General features: G+C 44.2%; 1 protein-coding gene across 1 annotated transcript; it reads right to left on the reverse strand.

Annotated features, from left to right (window-relative positions):
• On the reverse strand, positions 1–4,863 carry LOC110303803 (lysozyme C-1). Its single transcript, XM_021175023.2, has 4 exons — positions 4,644–4,863; positions 3,171–3,335; positions 1,305–1,383; positions 1–836 (listed from the first exon to the last, which is right to left on the reverse strand). The coding sequence occupies exons 1-4, from the start codon at positions 4,822–4,824 to the stop codon at positions 770–772; spliced, it is 492 nt and encodes a 163-aa protein (XP_021030682.2). The 5' UTR covers positions 4,825–4,863; the 3' UTR covers positions 1–769.
• Positions 4,864–15,790: the final 10,927 nt, after the last annotated feature.

Here is a 15,790-nt window from a genome sequence, read left to right on the forward strand (position 1 = left end):
TGTGTTGAAAATCATTTAATGCCATTTTTATTTTTTCACTATGAGATTAGATTTGCTCCTGTGGTTATTTGCTGATACAGGCTCATCTGTCTCAGAGTTAGTTAGTATGAATGAAGGAACTTAAGAAAGATCAGGACAGGCACAGCTCACTAGTCACTCCTGGATGGCTCATGACACTGGGAACATCCTCTCAGGGGTTAAACAGACTGACACATGAGCTGAGAATTTATTTTTTAAGCAAGATGAAAGGGGCAGCTCTAGGAAAGAAAGGTCACAGGTTCCCTGATCAGTTTCTGAGTCCAGACAATCTCAGTTCTCATCCACTGAGAGTCCTGCGCCCTCAGAAACCCTCCCGGCCCACCACAGAGGCTGTTCTAACTGGGTGCTGGGACAGCACAAAGCCCTGCAGCTCACACAACTGCTGTTTTTCCAAGATCAACTGGTCTCCTATAAACAGTTCTTGTATTTTTATTCACACAGGGCTGCTTAAGATGAATTCCAATGGAACTCAATGTGCATCACTTCCTGGGTGAAGAACTGACCTACAGAGGTGTCTGTGTGGTGATCACTGTGTTGGCTGGCTGACTGACAAGGGAGACTTTGCACAGCACAGTATCAGCTGAAGCTTGTGAGGAGGAAGTCTCCGTTTTGTCCTGTTTCTGCTGAAGTCCTGCTACTTAGAGAGGAGAGCGAGGAAGTGTGACCTCTCTCATATCTACTGCTACAGTGAGAAAGAGACAGAATGAGCTGCAGTAGAAGCACACAGCGGTTAGACTCCGCAGTTCCGAATATACTGGGACAGATCTCGGTTTTGACATCGTGCTCGCCATGCCACCCTGTGGGAGAAAGAGACATGGGGATAAATGGTTGAAATCTGTGTCCTGTGTCACAGGCACACTCAGACCTTGAGAGGAGATATATTGTGAGTGTGACACTAAAGTGGATTGGGTTCTGGACCAAGAGCTGGTGTGACACACAGGCTATACCTGCACCCAGAAGCCGCCTCTGACTCTGGAGCCGAGTCTACCTGGCAGTTTGATGCTCTGCCTCCTCAGCAGAGCACAGGATGCTCAAGAGCAATGCTGCATCCTGTGAATGTACAGTCCACTGATTCTACAGCTAGCCTGCAGGCCTGAGAGGAAGTAGGTATAAGGGGGACTCTCACAGGCTGGAGAAATTCCCTAAAGATGATACTGTAGGATAAGCCCCCAGCTGCACCTGCCCTTCTCAGAATGACACTTAGGCCTTAGCCACACTGCTTATATCAACAGAGCCAGCCGTTCCCTTCCAATGTTTTAACCTACCATGCCCGAATGCCTTGGGAATCTCTCACCACCCTCTTTGCACATTGTATGGCTGCAGTGATGTCATCCTGCAGCAGAGCTGAAAGACAGGGGTGAGGAATGACAAGGACAGTTATAGAACCACTTCAGGTCAGATCCAGCCAACGTTCTCTGTGGCAGTAAGCAGCGAGTTCAACGAATTATTTCTCCATTGTCTGTGCATTTGTGATAACTGGAGACTGTCTATTGATTTGCTCTTAAAACCACGTCTGCAGTAACAATACTGAACTGAATTCTCACCCTAAAAAGGGAATAACATTATGGTAGCAGTATTCTGTGCTTGAAAACAACATGCTGTAGTCTTATGTCTTAACGCAGCTGGGCTCCTTCCATGTGACCTCACTTCTCATTTGCAGAGTCCCTGGTGGGTTCTGGATGTGCTTCAGTGGTCATGGGTTTGAGCGTGTGAAACTGCTCGGGATCACAGCAATCCCAGGCCTGGTGAAAAGTAGCGAAGCCACTGAGGCAGAGAGGACTCACTGGAGGGTATGTGACTGTCGGCTAGGGTGAGGGCAGCCCCTGGTCATTTTCACACTGGGAAACAGAGCAGGAAGAGAATTGTCACCTGGGCATCTCCCAGGGAAAATGTAGCCTAAAGAAAAACCAGGGACTGGAGAGATGGCTCGGTGGCTAAGAGCACCGGATGCTCTTCCAGAGGATTCGACTCCCAGAACCCACATGGCAGCTCACAACTGTCTGTAACTCCAGTTCCAGGAGATCTGATGCCCTGTTCTGGCTTCCACAGGTACCAGGAACACATGGTGACCAGAATCATATAGGGCAAAATTCACACACAGAGATAAATTAATACTTTAAAAAGAAAACAGATTATAAGCCTTTTATATAAAGATTTTCCTAGCAGGTTATAACTATTAAAACAGAAGGAGCTCAGCTGCTTTGTGACTTGAGACTTAAGAGTGCTGTTTTCAAGCACAGAACATTGCTCCTGTAATGTTAGTCCCTCTTTAAGATGAGAATCCAGGTCAGTATTTGTTACTCCAGATGTGGTTTTGTGTGATATCCACATCATGGAGCTGTGTTAAGTATAATTTATGCAAAACTGTAAATCTTTACATGTCTTGGTGTGAGCACATATGTGCATCATACAAGTTTACGTATAAGGACACCATAAATTGACGTTCTATAGAAGCATTTCCCAAAGGTTTCAGTTAAATCGATCCTTGAGTGCTCACACTGGGAGTCACACTCCTTTGCTGGAGTTTTCTAACACTTCCCAGTGACCGTAGATGAGTATCAGACTAAGCTGGTTACAAGTAAGGCCCCAAAGTCCATCTTCTCTTGAAAAATTAACAACCAGATTTAACAGAGCCGGAATTATTACAGATCGCTGCCCCAGGAGCAGTCCACAGTGTTTGTCAGGCAGGGTTTGCCATTGGGAACTGGCTTGCAGAGCAGGCTGTGCTGGGTGGTCAGTGAGCCCCACAGATCTGCCAGTGTCAAACTCCACTGTGCTGGGGTTACAAAGGCATATCACCAAACTCAGCTTTTTTGTGGCTGCTGGGGGTCAAACCGTGATGAATCTCCCATCAAAACTATTCTTCCAGCCTCTATTTACTTCATTTCATTTATTCATTCATTGACTTTGGAGGTCGGATCAAGGGCCCTCTGATCTTTAGACAGGGTATTCTATCGCCAAACACTGTGTGAGCGTACTGCCTTACTTGGTTCATTTGATGACTCTCTAACAGTGAAGGCAGCTTCGCCAGGTTTCTGATGCTTCCCCCAGTGTTACTCCTCCTGCACAGAATCTCTGCTCTTGTAATAAGAGCAGAATGGTTGTTATCACTGTACCCTGCCATTTCTTACCATTGCAAGGTATCCCACAAGCATTCTTAGCTCTTGGGGTTTTGCCATCATTACACCAGTATCGGCTATTGATCTGAAATATCCCATAATCAGTGCTTCGGTCTCCACGGTTGTAGTTTGTAGCTCGTGTGTTATAATTGCTCTCGTGCTGAGCTAAACATACCCCTGAGAAGAAAAAAAACATTTATCAATAAGCATCAACCGCAAATGAGCCATATTTGATACCAAAATCAGCCTTTTGAGCAGGCTGGATTTTAGAAGTGATGTACTAGAAATACAATCATGTGGGTAAATTATAGAATATGCTACCACTAGTCCAGCCTGTGTCTGGCTGTGGTGCCCAGGGTAGTCTCTGGTGTCAAGTGATCCTCCTGCCTCTGTCCTTCAGGTAGGTAGAACTGCTGTGCCCAGTCAGCAAGTAATTTTCAAGTGCCCCAAAGAAAACCCCTTGGAGAACAAATCAAAGAATAACCAGATTAAGAGCCTTTTAAAACGTAAACCTGTCCCAGTGGTGCTCAGTTTTATTCCCTGCAGTTGTTAGGCAGAGGCTGGGGAATCTGTGTGAATTTGAGACCAGCCTGATCTGCATAGCAAGTTCCAGGTCAGCCAGTGCTGTGTGGTGAAGCCCCACTGCCTTCCAAATAAAATAGCTAATTCTCCCATTGCTTTTACCATCACCCCCGACCCCACTGAGCTTGCAATCTCCTGCCTCAGCCTCCCATTGCTTGGATTCCAGGATTGTGCACCATCACATATGTCTAATGAGAATATATAAAGCAAGGACATCAGGACAGAAAAGGCTATTCTGCAGTTCCATCCATCCATCCACCCCCACACACATCTCTTTGTTGAGTAGCAAACACTTCAATCAAATCTGATTGTGATAACATAGATCACAAGCCATGAGGAACTGTTCCTCCTCCACATCTTTCCTTGTGTGACACTAAAGGCCACCTCAGAATGAAGAACACTGCTAAGCCACTTAATACTCAGTTTCTGAGGCCCTCATTTATCCAGCAATTAGGGACAAGTAGAATCCCTCCGCCCTGTGTAGATAGGTCAAAAAATAAAAAAATAAAAATCTCAAAAGTTGCACACCACAGTAAGAGAAATGAAGACAAATACCATGTCAGTCCCGGATAACAGATCCCAAGTTCTGAATGGCTGAGTCTCCCATCTCTTCTCCGCCCCCTTTCTCATTGGCTGCTGAGTCTGAAGCAACTGGAAAAGCCAGTGACAGTCCCTGAGCACCTCAGGTCCTGTTGCCTTAGCATGGCACACAATGTTCCTTCCAAGCCCTCATCCCAGCATCTCTGATTCAAAAGACAAAAACTGATGCTTTCAGTCCAATGACCTCAGTCACACAGGGAACAATCATGAAAGTGTATGCTGCAGCTTCCTCTCTGGTCACTCACTGCCCTCCTGTCCCTGTTCTGAGTGCTTCGCTGGAGCCATCAAGAACAAGAGACTTACAGTCGGCCAGCTTGATGCCACGGTAGCCAGCCATTCCATTCCTTTTCAGAATTCTGGCCAACTCACAACGATTATAGACCTTGGCCTGGGCAGTGACAGAAAGCAGGAGGAGTCCCAGAGTCAGGAGAGCCTTCATGGTGACTGGAGGCTGGGTCAGCTGCTGGCTGACTAGAGAAAGCATGCCTGCTATTTAAGCATCCTACAAGTCCCTCCTTTGCCAACAGCTTGTGGCCTCCTATATTTGATCTGTGCGCAAAGCAGGAAGTTCCTACAGATCTATGGACTTCAGCACTTGACCTTCTTTGTCATATATTTGATGAGAGATGTTCTAGCAACCCAGGAATAAAGGCACAGGATTTATTTCAATTTGCTTAAAGATTTGGCTCGTTACGCGAATGGAGACGTACTTCTGTTTCTAAATGAGGGTTTTCCTTCAATTTAATTTAAAGTTAAGGGACTAAAGGAAAAAAAAAGCTAATATTTACAGTTAAAAGCGGCAACTACTTTCCCCAACATGCCTTCATATTACATTCTGTGTGCATTCAACAATTTGCGCTGATTTTTAAAAATCGTTTTGTGTGGAGGGCTGGAGAGATGGCTCAGAGGTTAAGAGCACTGATTGCTCTTCTGAAGGTCCTGAGTTCAATTCCCAGCAACTACATGATGTCTATCAACCATCTGTAATAAGATCTGATGCCCTCCTCTGGTGTGTCTGAAGACAGCTACAGTGTACTCATATACATAAAATAAATAAATTAATCTTTTAAAAAACTCATTTTGAGCTGGGCAGTGGTGGCATACACCTTTAATCCCAACACTTGGGAGGCAGAGGCAGGAGGATTTCTGAGTTCGAGGCCAGCCTGGTCTACAGAGTGAGTTCCAGGACAGCCAGGGCTACACAGAGAAACCCTGTCAAAACAAACAAACAAACAAAAAACACAAACAAAAACAAACAAACCAACCTCATTTTGTGTGTGTGCCCCCCCCCCCCCCATGGACCTGCCTCATGTACCTCGTCCTCAGAAGGCTGTGACATGACATCGCGTTGCTTAGCTGCGTCGCACTCTGGAGCGTTTCGTGGCTATGGTTCGTGTCGTCATCTCACTAGTGTAGGGGAGGCTCCTGTGGGCACCGTTCCCGCCCCATTCACGCCATGCTCTCTGCATCCCCTCCCCACGTTAAAACAGAAAGCATCAAAGGGAACCACACACATGAATCTGACCATGCGCTGCCCTTAAAAGTGGTCATCTCAGGGGGCTGCAGGTTTTTTAAAATCCTGGTACAGAGATGAAAACAAATGGAATGTGGGTTTTTTTTTTAAGATTTTATTTTTATTTTTATTTACATGAGCACACTGTCTTCAGACACACACCAGAAGAGGGCATCGGGTTCCATTACAGGTGGTTGTGAGCCACCATGTGGTTACTGGGAATTGAACTCAGGTCCTCTGGAAGAGCAGCCAGTGCTCTTAACCGCTGAGCCATCTCTCCAGGCCCTTCTTTTCAATTTTCAATTATTATTTGTATTTTATGTGTTTAGGCCTTTGTGCCTGTATGTATGTCTGTGCATCCCCTATGTGCCTGATCCTTTGGAAGCCAGAAAAGGGTGTCAGATCCTTGGAGTGGAGTTACAGACAGCTGTGGGCATACTCATAGGTGCTGAGGAATTGAACATGGGTTATCTGGGAGAATGAGGGCTCTCAAGTGCTGAGCCATCTCTCCAGTCCCTGTGGGCATCCTTAGAAAACAACACTGTTGGAAAGCCAAGCATTGTACCCTGGCCCTGGACTAGGGGACAGACTCTATGGTGCACACAAAGTCATTCCTTTGCCCTCTCCCTAATCATCACTCATGCAGCTACTGTGCTGGGCGTGGAGACTCCCTCACTTCCGGTTGTCACCCTGAGACACGCCGAGTGCACTGGTCTAGGGTGCCAATTAGAAAGGGAAGGGCTGGTTTGGATGTCCTAAATTATTTGTCCTGGAGCAGGAGATAGGGACAGTGACAAGATTTAATCTTATTTTATTATTCCCTTGAGATAATAGGCTGAGCAGAAGATTTAATAGTAAAATAGCAAATAATAAAGACATAATTCTGGGTAGAAATTTGTCCCCCAGAGAAATTTGTTATATAGTAGATGTTTTATTTGGCAAATTACATAAATTTTGCTATCTTTTTAAAAAAGAATTATTTATTTTGTGTATAAGTGTACACTATAGCTACCTTCAGACACAAGACAGAAAAGGGCACTGGATCCGATTACAGATGGTTATAAGCCAGTTTGTGGTTGCTGGGAATTGAACTCAGGACCTCAGGACCTCTGGAAGAACAGACAGTGCTCTTAACCACTGACCCATCTCTCCAGCCCCTGAATTTTGCTATCGTAAGAAAGGCAGTGAGATTTCCCATATCATCCTTGTTATGTAGCCCTGGTTGGCTGAGGGTTTGCTGGTGTCTGTTTCTAAATGCTGGGACTATGGACATTTCCACAGCACAAAGCACAGCTACCTTTGGCGTACTTTCAATTCACAATCTATTCAACTTCTTTGTAGCCAAATGTAGAGAAAAATAGTTCCCTAAGCAGAGTAAATGGAGCTTCAGGCCTAGGAGAGGGAACCCAGGAAGGTTCTAGCTGACTTTTGGCTAATGTCTAAAATGCTAATCAACTGTGAAATACAAAGATTTTTGTCAACTAAATTGCCCTGTGGGTGAAGGGCTGGGCCCTTAGTTCTGACTCTGATCCCTTGCAAATGCCATTAAAATACTGGTGAAGATTCGCAGATGGAGCTCTCAAAGCTAAGGTAGGTAGGGTGTTCATCTGAGCACAGGAGTTAGAGAGCAGCCTGAGAACCACAGTCAGAGAGGGTCTCAAAAACCAAGCGAAGGGACTCACCTGGTGACTCCCAACGCTCTGTAACTCCAGTCCAGGGGATCAGACACCTTCTCCTGGCCTCCACAACACCAGGCACACATATGGTACACAGAGGTACAAGCCGGCAAAACACACACACACACACACACACACACACAGGCAAAAAGAAAACCCCAAAAACAAACAAAAAAAAAACCAAAGCAAACAAACAAACAAAACAAGTTGTGATTAAGGTACAATAGGGGAGCTGACACCTAAGTGTGAACAGAAAGAGACATCAAGGAAAAGCAAGTTAGCTCTTGACCTACAACCTAGCAAGTAATAGGTGCAGAAGCCACACTGTACGGGGTAAGACTGGTTGGATGTCTTTGTGCACAGGGGTTACACCCCCAGACAGGAGAACAGCCTGCTGACTCTTCCTCCATAGAGAATGATGGGAAGGTCAGTCTCTGGGATGATAAATTATAGATCCTGGACTTGCCAATCACTCGTTACACAGCTGTGGTCTAAGATAGAGGCTGGTGGACAGTGCTGCCCAGATTCATAAGGCATTTTTTAAAACCCATGCACTTAGTATAAGAAAAAATGGAAAATGGGGGGCGGGAGAGTGAGTCACAAGAAAAAGGCAGATGTTAAATAGGGAAATTCAAAGGCTACATCCTTAGTCCCTCACCCTCTTCCTTTGATGTTTCTGAGACAGGTCCTCACCCTCACCAAAGCTATCCTGAACCCACTGTGAAGTTCACCTTCCCAGCACACAGTGCTGCTGCTGCCCCAGCCTCACATGCACTGGGGTCTCATGGGAGCCACAAAGCCCCTCACTTTAAATCACCCCTTTTTGAATTTTGGTCACCTTGATTTCTGTCTGCCATAATTATCTCCCAGGCAGGAGCCAGTAGGATCCCTCTCTGGGGTAACTTTTGTCCCTCCATGACAAGCAGGACAAAAGACCCACTGTTGCTAACATTCAGGCCAAGAACAGCAAGTTCTACTCAGTTCCCTCTGGTTTGCCCCACCCTGATCACAGACTTTCCATTTGGTTCCATGGAGCTTAAGATTGTTTACAGTCAACCAAAGCTCACCAGACACTAGAGGAAAGTCATTACCTGAAAGAACAAAACAGAAGAGAGGGACTAAATGAGGTTCTCAACCTGTGGGAAACAACCCCTTTCGAACAGCAGACATCCTGCATGCCAGATATTTACATTACAATTCATAACAGCAGCAAAATTACAGTTATGAAGTAGTAGTGAAAATAATGTTATGGCTGGGGGTCACCACGGCATGAGGACCTGTGTTAAAGGGTTGCATCGTCAGGAAGGGTGAGAACCACTGGCAGAGGTAATGAGGCAACACAAAATAAAATAGGATTACGGTGACTGCTTTGGAGATCAGAGAGGGTGTCACATGAATGGAAGGAGCAAAGCGTCTGTAATAAAGAAATAACCAGGAGAAATCTAAGTTATAAACCAGGTCACATTTAGAATGAGATTGGAAGCTGGAAGGGAGACAGTGCCTGCGAATCCCTTGAATGGATTGCTCTTCTGCAAATGGCTTTTTGGTCTCATGACTACAGTTCTCAGTACCCTCAGGCAACCTAGGTGTTTGAGCTTCTGTAATGCTAATCTCTCAATCCTATTCTCTCTCTCTCTCTCTCTCTCTCTCTCTCTCTCTCTCTCTCTCTCTCTCTCTCTCTCTCTGTTTCTTTTTCTTTCTTTTTTTATTTGATTTGTTATTTGTTTGTTTTTTAAAATAGGGTTTCTCTGTATAGCTTTGGCTGTCTTGGAGCTCACAAAGATCCACCTGCCTACACCTCTGACCCTATTTTCTACTAGTAGCAAATAATTAAAATTTATTTGGGTCACTATATAAGGATGTGAGGGGACAAAACTTCATGATAGCAGACAGCCTTTGAAAATGCTTGATGTTGTAAATCGGGATTCCCTGGGGTGCTGAAAGCAGTCTCTGCTGTGCTTTTTGTCAGAGTGGAGACCTATGGGGTTGCAGGCCTATGTCCTGTGGCTGTTGAGGACCTCAGGAGACCCCGGGTGGCAGCTGCGCTCCTCTCATTACTCAGAGGTACGGTGCTCACGGAGATTTGGCTTTGGAGTACAGAGAAGCTACCCTCACCTGTGTTGTGGCAGCCAAGTTTCTAAGAAAAGATTCAGAGGTAGAGGTGGGATAGCCCTTTCTGTTCACCTGAGGGAAAACCGGATGCTAAAAGGTCCTTTCTCCACTGTGGAGCAATCCTTCATCTAGCTGGACAATAGTTTTGTGACAAAGGACCAGCATTCCTCACTCTCTGGATCAGATTTGCTTCCTGTCTCAGCAAGACTTGACCCCAGAGCACACACAGCATTCATTCAAATGGCTGCAGGAGTTGCACTGAGTTGGTAGGAAATGACACATAAATTGGGTGCACTGAATCCGGACCGGTGTATTTTTATTAAAAGATTAAAGACCCCTTTCTGGCTTTTTAGTAATCAGTAATTGCAACTGAAACTGCTCTCACTGAAAACTAGATGGAGATGCTGGACAGCTGGGTCTTCTGCCATACCATGCAAACGCTGGGCTTTCCCTGATGTTTAGTACTGGCTACCATCTAGCTGATACTGCCTTTTGGGTCAGGTTTATTGCCAGAATATTCTAGAGGACCAAGCAAAAGGAGTTATTAGTTAGACTGCACTGCCAATACTGGGCTACAGTTTTGAGCAAGACTCAGAAGCTGGTGTGTGGAAACATGTTGCTTGATGGAGTAGCCTGAAACACACCAGTCGCACCCTAAGACCCTGCTGTGCACTGACACCACCACCACCACCACCACCACCACCACCACCACCACCACCACTGGACCCAGTGGCCCTGGAATTCACCACTGCCGCTGCACACTCGTTCTCTCTGCCCAGTTCCTCAATCCCTGAGTTCCTCCTCCCCTCCCGCTCTGCCTGTGGAAATCGGCCAGTGCTCTGAAACTCGCCTCCGTGCCCTCAGAGTGCAGCGCTCTTCCCTATTTTCTTCAGTGGTGTTTTGAGACTGTCTCTGTTGCGTTTTCCTGCTTGCCGCTTTCTTTCTTACTAGTCTTGAGAAAGAACAAGCCATGCAGATTACTGAAGGGGCTGAGGGAGGGTGGTCAGTATTGGCAAAGGAGGCTGTGTTGAAAAGAACAAGGAAGAGATGGCACACACACACATCTGGAGGAATCACTGAAAACAGTTCTGAAAGTAAAAACATTTCAGTAGAAAAGCTACTGAATGCTAAGACCCTTGTGTAGGTATGTTTGAAATGTGAAACCAGTTCTGTGAAAGACATTCTTGGTTTTAAGCTCTTAACTAGCTTTTGATAGTTTTCTATTTAGGGTGTCTCTGCATCTTTGCAATCTAATGCTGTCAGTGGACAATGTTGGCTCTGCAGTGTAAGCAACTCCAATAGCCTCTGCCAGCCATTTACTTGTTCCTCAGGAATCAGAGTGTTCTTGCCTTCATAGAGCTTATACAAGAATGTCACAGTGACTGAAAACAGTTTTCAAGGGTGAATTGTACAAAAGCTAGGCACAGTGTCTGTAAGGGAATAGACAGACATGATGACCCATTGGGGGAGGTGCCATCTGGGGGAGGTGCCATCTGGGATGTACATGACAGGTACCACAATGAGAAAATGTTAGGGTTCAAGAATCGCTGAAGGAAGACCCCAGACTCAAATAGTATGCGGGAGCAAAGAGCGTTTATTCAGCAGAAACAACCAGCATGCAGGAGCTACCACTGCCTCGGAATGGCGACCCAGACAAAGACACTCGGACTGCTTTTAAACAGAACTGGTTATTAAATCTTTTCTGATTAAAAACTATGATGGGCGCTGTGCAAGTCTTCAAGTACCAAGAGTTAATTGCTTCTGAGATGACAGACAGGCATCTAAAACCTAAAGCACATTCCAAGAGGTCGTAAAAACCATTAACCAAAGGACATAAAGAAGGAGCTAAGGATTTACACTGTAGGTGCAAGGACAGAAGATAAGATATTGACTGGGTTTATCGATACAAAACTTCAAGGTCAACTTAGTTATGTCTTTTAACCCTCCATGAACTTGTAAACCTAGTAACAAATGATGAATGTTTAGCTAGATAATTACTTCTAGTGGATATGCATGTAGACATTCTCTGTTAAAAACCTCTTATTCAATTTATGGCCTGAATTTATGTGCAAACTTGTAGAAAATTTTTAAATCATGTGATCATGCACTCTGAAAGCGCTGAGAACAAGGAGCAGAGACAGGCCTCCCTCCCCTTTTTCTTCCCAAGACTTCAACTTAGAGCCACCAGCACAGTTCCTGAAAAGATAGAACAGAGGCTACTTCAAGTTAACTTACACTTAAGATATGTAAACATTTTATTATTATAGTGTTAGAGTTAAGTAATCTAAGACCTCATTAATGGGTGCTAGATGCCCCATATGGGCTGCACTCCTGAGTCACAAATGATTAACCACAGGATGGGCAGCCCAGCACAGATGGCCTATCCTGAGATAAGATATCTCCTATTCATGTGGCTATCTTTAAGCTGTTCCACAAGGGGGGGGGGGTATTGTCTTTTTCATGGACTTTGGGATCTACTGCTGGAGCAAATGGTTTGTGGCCTGGTTTCTGAGTGGAGACAAAATGGGATAAAAAGTTCCCTTCAAAAGGTTTGGAAATTTAGGTAGAGTGGGCCTGACGGGGCATTGTTGTTAAAAAAACCAGAGGAAGGACTGAAAAGATGGCTCAGAGATTAAGAACACACAGAGGACTAGGGTTTGTTCCTACCACACACGGTGGCTCACAACCATCTGTAATGTCTGTTCCAGGGGATTTGGTGCCTTATTCTGATTGGTGTGCACCAGGCACACACATGCTGCACATACATACATGCAGGCAAACAATTTGAACACATAAAATAAAACTAAATCTTAGAAGAAAAAAGGAAGAGTGTGACAAGAAAAACCTGAGGAAGATTGAGAACAGTCCACTGAACAGTAAGGAAGAGGAGACTGAAGGGACAGGGGCAGACCTAACTACTGAATCCCCAAAGCAATGGAATCTACGACTTAACCCCAGGGAGAAGCAGAAGCTATTTATGAACACTAAACTGGGGAGTGATAGGCTCAAAATTTTTCCTAAAAATCATGTATGATTGGACTCTAAGAGAGCTGCTATATACCTGACATATCTGGGTGCTGGAGAATATTAGGCTATGATAAGAGGCACCAGGAGACATTTCTTAAAGTGTATCATCAAGAGTTGGTCACTATCTAGACTGTATGATTATAAATGAAAGAGAAGCAATACCTTTAATTATCAAGTGTTCACTTAAACTTTAAAATTCTCACAAGTCATATGCATAAATAGACATTTTACAGATGAATAGTAGTACGCTGTGGGGAGGGGTGGCGTGTAAAGTGTCATACCCAAAGAAACGCTGTAAGTGGCTCAGGTTTAGATTCAGGTCATTTCATTTCTCTTTTGTATCTACCACACATCCTTGTAAAATAGAACTGAAAGGAGAATATGTTCTTTAGGGACTCAATTCTAATCCTTGACACACGTAAGGTGTCTATTTATCCATCCCGATTCTCGCCCTACACACTGTAAGGTACCTTTTCTGTTCCTGACACCATTCTGCATAGTATATCTATCAATATCTATATAGCTCTATAGCTAGCTAAGCTAGCTCTATATCTACCTGTATCTACTTATCCACCTATCAATCTATCTATTGTCTATATATATATTTAAAGACATGAGTTTTCAGGATGAAGAGTTGGCTCTGTGGTTAAGAACACTTGCTTCTCTTGCAGGGAAACAGGGTTCAATCCCTGCCACCCATACGGTGGCTCACACCCTTCTGTAACTCCAGGCCCAGAGAATCTGACCTCTAAGGGTAGAAGGCACTCATGTGTGCAGGCAAAGCACTCCCACACAGAAAATAACAAAGATACATCTAAAAAAAATTTTTTTAAACCTAAGCTGTGACTTTTCTTTTAAGTTGTTTGTCTAGTGTAAAGAATTCCACTAGACATCTGGAGAGAATTTGTGAATAGATATCCCTGCTGTTGATAAACTCGTCAGATCATTACACCTTTCTTTATGAGCACTTTCTCAATTCTCCATTGTTTTTGTTATCTTAAGCTTTCAGAACCAAAGCAAATAGAACATTGGCTGAAAGTTTTCCTCTTTGTACATTATACTCAGATGTTTCCTTCCTACTTTGGTTATGTTATAAAATCCTCTTCTGAACTTACACAATGACTGGGTATTACACATCAAGAAATATAATTGGGAAATTATAGTGCAATCTCTAAGTAAAATTTCCAACATGTTATGAAATCCAGTCTTATTTGCAAAGATCTTAAGTGTTCCCATTTTTGTTTCCTGTTTTCAAGATTTCATTTCTGTATTCAATGTGATCTTTGTATCTGAAGTTCCACATAATGTTTCCACTTGTGTCTACACAACGGTATATTCATTACATTCACATTCTTTGAACTAAGAATTGTTTATTTCAACTTCCAAATGAGTTGTAATAAGAGCACCGACTGTAGGGAAGAGTGAGGAAAGTCAAACTTAGCAACATAAAGTGCTTTAACTTCTTTTCTTTCCCCCTTTGCTTGGTCCTGGGCATCAAATCCAATTTTGTTCATTCTCAACACCCATTATACCACCGAGCCACAGCCTCAGCCCAACTTCTTAGCAACAGTAATTTGTATCGACTCATACAAAAGAAGATAGTCCCCTCTTCCTTTTGGACATTTAAGTTAATTGGTCAATGATGATCAGGAGAATTTAAGGTTCTTTGTTTTCATATTCTTGGGATGAAACACAGGTCCCCACAGACACTGGACAAGCAAACCATCACTGAGCTATCGATAGCTCTAGTCAGGTGCTTACTTTGACCGTGTTACTCCGCTCTTCCTCTCTCCTACAGCTCTTGGAGGTGTCTAGTTGCTTGCATGGGACAGTCTATATCTTAGCCAAGTGGAAATTGAACTCACAAACACGGCACCATTTATACATTATAAAAAAAAAACTTTTCTGGAGGTCAGATGTTTTTATTAGGGTGAGGAAACACACACATACAGCAGGCACACAGAGAGAAAAGATCCTCTAGAAAACAGCATGGGGACTTGGGAAGCTGAAGTCTAGCCTCTCCTTGAGGGCTTTTCATTTTAAGTCTTTGAAGGGTCTTCCTCCCCTAATTTAGGATTAGACAGTTTGAAGAAAGATTTGCTTCAAACTGTTGTATAAGCATGCCCTAATATGGCTTTGAACTTTGGGGGTCAGTCCATCAGTAGGAGGTCTATTGGCAGGAGAAAAGCCCATAAGGTCTTTGTTTTAAGCTGCTGGCTTTTGTCTCAGGTCAGGAGGGTAAGAAAGAAGTTGGCCATATTAGAAGTTCACCATCTTCATGACCTAGACTCAGCCCCTCTCCCTATCTGTCTGCCCATTAGGGAATCTGTCTAACTCCTAGTCCCTCATTTCCCTGAGGTCATCCTAAGTGTTAAAGGTTTGGAGAAAGCCCTAATTGTTTCCACGCTGGCAAAGAAGATGATACAGAAGGAGCAGCAGGCAGAGCGCCTCAAAGGAAGGTTGATCAAAGGAGCCACCATAAAACTTAGCAGATGGCAGATCCAGAATGTAAGGCAGTCAGTCCTATGGTGGCGGCATGGGTCCTTGAAGTACGTTATGTGAGGGAGGCAGCATGCATAACACACAGAGAGTGAGACTGTTAGGACTCCTATAATCTCTACTGAGAGTGTAGTTATGGCAGTGTTGCCCTTATTAGGAGAAAAAAACAGGCAGGGAAGTCATCCAAAGAACTCTTGACAGGCTTTGACTCAGGGGTGGCAAGCCTGGCCATTTCTTTTCCACTGCTGTCCACTGCATGGTGCATACCCCAAGGGAGGCCATTGGTTTGGGCTTAAGTGCTTGAGACTTTTCACTGGCATGTGTAAGTTCAGACGCTGATCATAGGGTGTCCTCCATTACAACCACAGGGTCAACATCAAGAGACAAAGATAATGATACAAACTCTCTGACATTATGATTAGCATAAGTCCTTCTTAGTAAGGTAATGATGTATAATCATATAACTGCCTGGACCATGTATGAGACCTCTGTAGAAGAGTAAGGTCAGTGAAGTGGTTCTTATATCTAGATCAATATGAGCTCTGTTTGCTAGGTCGAAGTGTGACTGTACAGTAATTGTTACATTAGAGTCCCCCATGTGGAGCAAATGACTAAAAGCTCTA

The sequence above is a fragment of the Mus caroli genome, unplaced genomic scaffold, assembly GCF_978045245.1.
Source record: "Mus caroli unplaced genomic scaffold, Mus_caroli_1 scaffold_9, whole genome shotgun sequence".
NCBI lineage: Eukaryota > Metazoa > Chordata > Mammalia > Rodentia > Muridae > Mus > Mus caroli.